At 35.5% G+C, this 6,361-nt stretch overlaps 1 protein-coding gene across 1 annotated transcript; it reads left to right on the forward strand.

The window, feature by feature from the left end:
• Nucleotides 1-804: 804 nt before the first annotated feature.
• LOC108788575 (olfactory receptor 6B1-like) lies at nt 805-1,767 on the forward strand. Its single transcript, XM_018558370.1, has one exon. The coding sequence runs from the start codon at nt 805-807 to the stop codon at nt 1,765-1,767; it is 963 nt and encodes a 320-aa protein (XP_018413872.1).
• Nucleotides 1,768-6,361: the final 4,594 nt, after the last annotated feature.

Consider the following 6,361-nt stretch of genomic DNA (forward strand, 5'->3'; position numbering starts at 1 on the left):
GGGGGAAAGCTGAAAAGCCTCTCACCTAGAAAAGTGGAAGGCACGCGGCGACCCACTGAACACATGGTCGCGGCCCACTGAACACAGGGTCGCGACCCACTCTTGGGTCACGACCCACCAGTTGAGAACCAAGGGTGTAAATGATACTTAATGTTGTAGCACACCTTAGTCATGTCATTATGCCTGTAGGTCCTAATAATTTTGAAGGTTTGGAACAGGAGAGTAGGCACATTCATACATGAGGCAGATTGTTGTATATTGATATACACTGTTTATTTTTGCATAGGTAACGTAAATAACCTTCAGAATAAATAAGACTAATATAAACCTTTATGACACGGGAATGCAAACATTAGAGATATTGAGGAGTATAATGTAAGAGGCAATTGTTATGCTGGCACAGCAGTTTTCTGGACCTTTCAAATACCTAACCAGTTATAGGCAACTCTTTGGATACATTTTAAAACCTGATTTCATTTTGGTTATATTATTTAGTTTACATAATAATGTTCAATTTGGTGAAGAGTTTTGTAATTTATAGGACATCATTTTATACATACTAGCTTTTTATTCGTGGGTAACATTAATCATCCTGTGAAGGATGTTTTATAAATAAATGTAATATTTGTATCAATGGAAAATGTAAGCACTATCATGTACCTTCATTTGATTTTAATTTATTTATTTATTTTTGGCTTATATAAAACTGTTAATTTATCTTTTGGTTTTCATTTTTTATGTAAAACAATTATATAGTTATTTTTCTGTTGCTTCAAATAATGCTTAGGATTGCCATAGAATACAATGCATAAGTGGAGTTTTTGGAATAAAAGTGCTGTGACAGAATTTATACTTGTGGGAATTCCAACAAATCAGAATTTTCAGAGCTTCCTCTTTTTTATCTTTATCACTGCCTATCTGTTAACAGTAACAGGGAATATTGTTATAATTACCCTAATTCGAGCCGACAGTCACCTCCATCGTCCTATGTACTTTTTTCTCAGCAACTTTGCTTTCATGCAGATTTGCTACATAACAGTGACGGTTCCTACACTGCTTTCAGGTTTTCTAACCAGCACAAACAAAATATCAATTGGAGCCTGCTTTACTCAGTGTTATTTTTTCTTTCTGCTTGGAGGAATAGAGAACTTTCTTTTGGCCATCATGGCATATGATCGATATGTGGCTATATGCCACCCCTTACGGTATAATGCCATTGTGACCTCAAAGGTATGTTGGAGGCTAGCATGTGGCTGTTGGTTTGGTATCTTCCTTGGTTCTTTACTACCGGTAATCTTTTTGGCAAGATTATCTTTTTGTGGACCAAATGTCATTAACCATTACTTTTGTGATATTTCACCATTATTAAAGCTTTCATGTTCTGATACATCCTTACTTAAATCCTATTTTTTCAGCTTAATGTGGGTCATTGTTTTTAGCTGCCTTCTGTTCACTCTTTTGTCATATATTAGCATTATCACTGCCATTTTCAAGATCCCATCCACAGCGGGACGTCAGAAAGTATTCTCTACCTGTGGTTCCCACCTGACTGTGGTTATAATATATTTTGGGGCTGTTATATTTATGTATGTTAGGCCAAGAGAAGGTTATTCATTTGAAGAGGACAAGTTGATCTCTGTGTTCTACTCCATTTTGACTCCTCTTTTAAATCCATTTATCTATTGTCTAAGAAACAAGGAAATTAAACAGGCTTTGAAGAAATGCATTCAAAGCAAAAAAAGTTTGTTGCCTCATGTGCACATGTAAACACTGTGTTGGACATTTATATTATTTGTAATTTTGTTTCATTGCCTGACTCCAATCAAACTTATGTTTTCTCAGTTTTGGACATGGTGGTAAAATGGTAAGAATCTCTGATTTATTGCCAGAATAGGGGGAAACTGCTTAAAAGGGTTTATGGTTAGAGTGCAGCCCAAAATAAAATGTATATGTTTATTGTCACACAATTAAAAATTATTGTTTACTACTTAAACCAAACATTAAAGTGGAACTGAACAGAGGTAAGATTTGTTGTGTTATAGGGGATATATAGAAGTATTAACTCTGCCTAAGCAGAGTATGCTAAAACAATTTAAAGTTTATCTAAAATTCCCCCTGAAAAACAGGAGTACCCTTCCCGCTATGTATACATGCCTGAGCACTCATGTGCCTACAGACTTATAGCTGTATGTCTGCAGATTAAGTCAGTAATGGGGAAGACATAAAATGCAGGGAGACCCCATGCAATACTGGTGAATATTAATATTTCTCCTCTGCCTGCTTTTTTTTGGGCACAGCTTCCAGAGTTGATCTACTTTTTAAAGCACGTCAATATCTGTGATTTTATGGAATAGCCCAAAATGGTGTATGTAGGCAGGGATCTGGTGGGAAGGAAGGAAATTGTGGACAAATTTATCCAAGTGTATGAATGGATGTTAAACTAATCATAAAATGGTACCTATATATTCAGTCCGTCTCCTAAATGCACAATTTCCAGAATATTTTGGCCAAGGAGAGACTGAGGGGAATGGTTTATATCCCAAATATTCTTAAACCAACAATGCAATAGTTATGTTTAAAAGCAAAGTGACAGGGATGTTATGGTCATGGGAGAATGAACTAGTATGTTGCGCTCGGTGTTGGTGGATCTCTTTGGTTTGGGGTAGGTTTAGTTGTCACTAAACACAATGTCAAACTATATACGGTGAAAATGGTGATAAATAATTCTATGTGATAAATTAATAGATAGTACTTAAAATCGTGCTAATTTGTGATCTATAAATAAATTATATATAAACATATGTTGTTGATTAAATAGTGTATATAAATTATTCTGTGGTGACTCTAATTGTGGAGGATTACCGTGGTAGCGGTATATTGCTTATACCTAAAAAATTCATTAATACCACTATAAGTGTCTCAACATGGCTTGTTAGTGAATTACAATATAGTGAATGTATACTTTGTAAATTGTATCAAGAAGTAAAAACTATCAAAAAATCGAAAAACTAATAGATAAATTAAATAAATAAAATGAAAAAAATGTGAAATAAATAATAAAATGTATGTAAATATATAAATAAATAAATCGATGTGTCCAAAAATCCAATTATAAAACTGATGGCATGGGATAAAAAGAGTCGGTATCTTATACCATAAACTACTATAACAGGCAGGCCTCTTTGACCTACACGCCTTCACACAAACGGTCAATATATTCAAAATGACATCATAATATTGGACTGTGAATAATTCTTAAAATATAACACATAAAAACCCACATCCAATTAGTGCAGTTCTTCACACATGAGAGGACTTTTTGACATAGACGGGGGAAAACGTTGTATAAATAATCGTTAAATTCCTTTGTCCATAGTCCTTAATCAAAAAAGGAAAATTAGGGTTATTCAACGACAGCCCACTTATCTGTCCTTCCCGAGGTAAAAGCCAGGAAACATTCAGCTCACAAGAAAAAATCCTGATATCCTGTGTTCAAGGCAGCGTTCCTGCCTTTTTCCTCTCAAATTCCCCGTCTAACTTCTCTGCGGCGATGTTAGCAGCCCGCCGGGTACGAATTAAACTGGATAGAGGGGAGAACGAGAAAGAAAGGGAACACTTCTAAGTGTAACAGTAAATTATTTATTTAAACGCAAAAACTGCAAACACTTACGAAATTCTGTAGAATTAAAAGCTTTGAGTAATAAAAGGACACTCGGCCTTATCGATCATTCAGTGTAATGTAGAGGAATCCCTTAGCTACCAGGCACACCTCTGAGGCATGTGGGTTTTTATGTGTTATATTTTAAGAATTATTCACAGTCCAATATTATGATGTCATTTTGAATATATTGACCGTTTGTGTGAAGCCGTGTAGGTCAAAGAGGCCTGCCTGTTATAGTAGTTTATGGTATAAGATACCGACTCTTTTTATCCCATGCCATCAGTTTTATAATTGGATTTTTGGACACATCGATTTATTTATTTATATATTTACATACATTTTATTATTTATTTCACATTTTTTTCATTTTATTTATTTAATTTATCTATTAGTTTTTCGATTTTTTGATAGTTTTTACTTCTTGATACAATTTACAAAGTATACATTCACTATATTGTAATTCACTAACAAGCCATGTTGAGACACTTATAGTGGTATTAATGAATTTTTTAGGTATAAGCAATATACCGCTACCACGGTAATCCTCCACAATTAGAGTCACCACAGAATAATTTATATACACTATTTAATCAACAACATATGTTTATATATAATTTATTTATAGATCACAAATTAGCACGATTTTAAGTACTATCTATTAATTTATCACATAGAATTATTTATCACCATTTTCACCGTATATAGTTTGACATTGTGTTTAGTGACAACTAAACCTACCCCAAACCAAAGAGATCCACCAACACCGAGCGCAACATACTAGTTCATTCTGCCTGATTTATATCAACACATTGGTGCAGCTGGTGACAAAATATAGCTACTCCTAGCGCAACTAATTGATTTGAATATGGTCATGGGAGCCATTTCAATATTCATACAGTGCTCCTTGAACTGACTTTGCAAGGGTCTAATGGTGCAGCCATTGTATAATAGTCCACATGTGAATCAATACTGTATATAAGATTAATATGGTTTTATCTTTTAGGTTTTTATGCATATTATTAGACAGTCATCTACAAAGAATGGTACCAAGATTACAACTGCTGCAGCCGTGATCTTGGTATAACTACTTCATGCTTCTATACTACCAAATAGTGTGCCCCCCCTCCTCTGCTGCTGTCAAATAGGCAGGGCTCCACTGTCCCCCATGCGTGCCTGGGACTGGCAAGGTGGTTTTTGGCAGCTGTGCCTAATTTCCCCTCCACTTACTGAAACTGGAAGCAACAATGATTTTGTCACTTCCAGTTTCAGGCTGTTATTTCTTCTGCTACTGTAGAATTAGCTTATTTGGGGTCCATAGGTGACATTAGGGCTCTAATAGACCCCTAATGTCTCCATAAAGAGGATCTGTGACCTCATTTGTGTTATCACATAGTGGGCTTGTTAGCCAGGTATATTATAGCAATAAAGTTAAGTGTAAAAAAGTTAATAAAAATAAGTTAAAAATAAGCAATAAAGTTAAGTGTAAAAAAGTTAATAAAAATTATAGTGACATATCAAAAAAACACAATTTGTTTTTAAAGCCCTCCATCCCTATATACTGTGCATGCAAATATAAAAACAAGAACGAATTGGGTGTGTCTATGTGCAAAAACATAAATGGAACAAAGTCTCACTTTCAACAGCCAAAAAGCTCACTCGGTTTTTTATTATACACAGGGTCCACAGAACTCTGCAGTGGCTTCATTGTTTTGGTCTCAGTGACTCTTTCTCTTTCCCTAGATTTTATAGTGAGACAGGAAATTAGTTCCATTTGCTCTGGTTTTGCCCCAAACTATTTTGATATTGGTTGCACATTATTAAGCTCTTTAACAAAATACATGGTATATGTGGTCAGAAGCAGAATCGGCTGATGTTGTTTTGGGCAGGCTGCAAGCTTATTTATTCCCCACCTTCCCCCTTCTTATCTATTGTGGAAGGCTATGTGTACTGGAGTTTTAATATACTATGTCACCACACTACTTTATTTGAGGAAGAGTGTATACCTCCTAGTGCTTCTTATGAAGTCCCTAACACTAAGCCAGATTCCCAACAAGGCCACCGAGGCCCGGTCTCGGGGTGGCAGGGAGCAGTTCCGGGTGCCAGGCGGTAAGTTGTTTTCTACATTTAGCCCAATAAGAAAAGTAAAAAAAATTAAGAAACAATAAAAAAATTTAAACTAACCCTGCTGCCCCTGCCATGTCTTTGCCATTCTCCATTGATGGGGGTGTTTGAGGGGGGTGGGGCGCATTGCAAAACCTGTCCTTGGGGCAGCAGGGAGAGTAAATCCGGCCCTGCTAACACTATCTTACTACATTGGTCATATTAAGAAGCCAAGATAGAATTGTGATTGTAGCCCTTTTTTATAGTTATTGCTGCATTAATAAATACATCATTCTATAAACAACATACAGGGTTTTAATAACTATTCATGAGATGGAAGCACACATTTTGAAACTTAACAGGGTGATATGGTGGACTTATTTTTACTAATGCACTATCCTTACATTGCTCATGTCCAACTGCTCAAGTTCCCATCTACTAGATGGCCCTCTTTCAAAGGGCTTGTGCTCTAGTTTGGCATCGCCTTTTTTTTTTTCTCTCAGTCTGTTTTTAAAATGATAAAACTCTACAATAAAAAGTACTTTTAAAAAAGTTGTTTAATTCAAGGCAGTAAAACATATCGGTAGAATTGCATGGGAT

The sequence above is a fragment of the Nanorana parkeri genome, unplaced genomic scaffold (assembly GCF_000935625.1).
Source record: "Nanorana parkeri isolate BGI_ZX_2015 unplaced genomic scaffold, ASM93562v1 scaffold15, whole genome shotgun sequence".
Classification (NCBI taxonomy): domain Eukaryota; kingdom Metazoa; phylum Chordata; class Amphibia; order Anura; family Dicroglossidae; genus Nanorana; species Nanorana parkeri.

What these genes read in the sequence shown, in the direction of transcription:
- LOC108788575 (XM_018558370.1), top strand. Translation starts at nt 805, where the DNA reads ATGCATAAGTGGAGTTTTTGGAATAAAAGTGCTGTGACAGAATTTATA.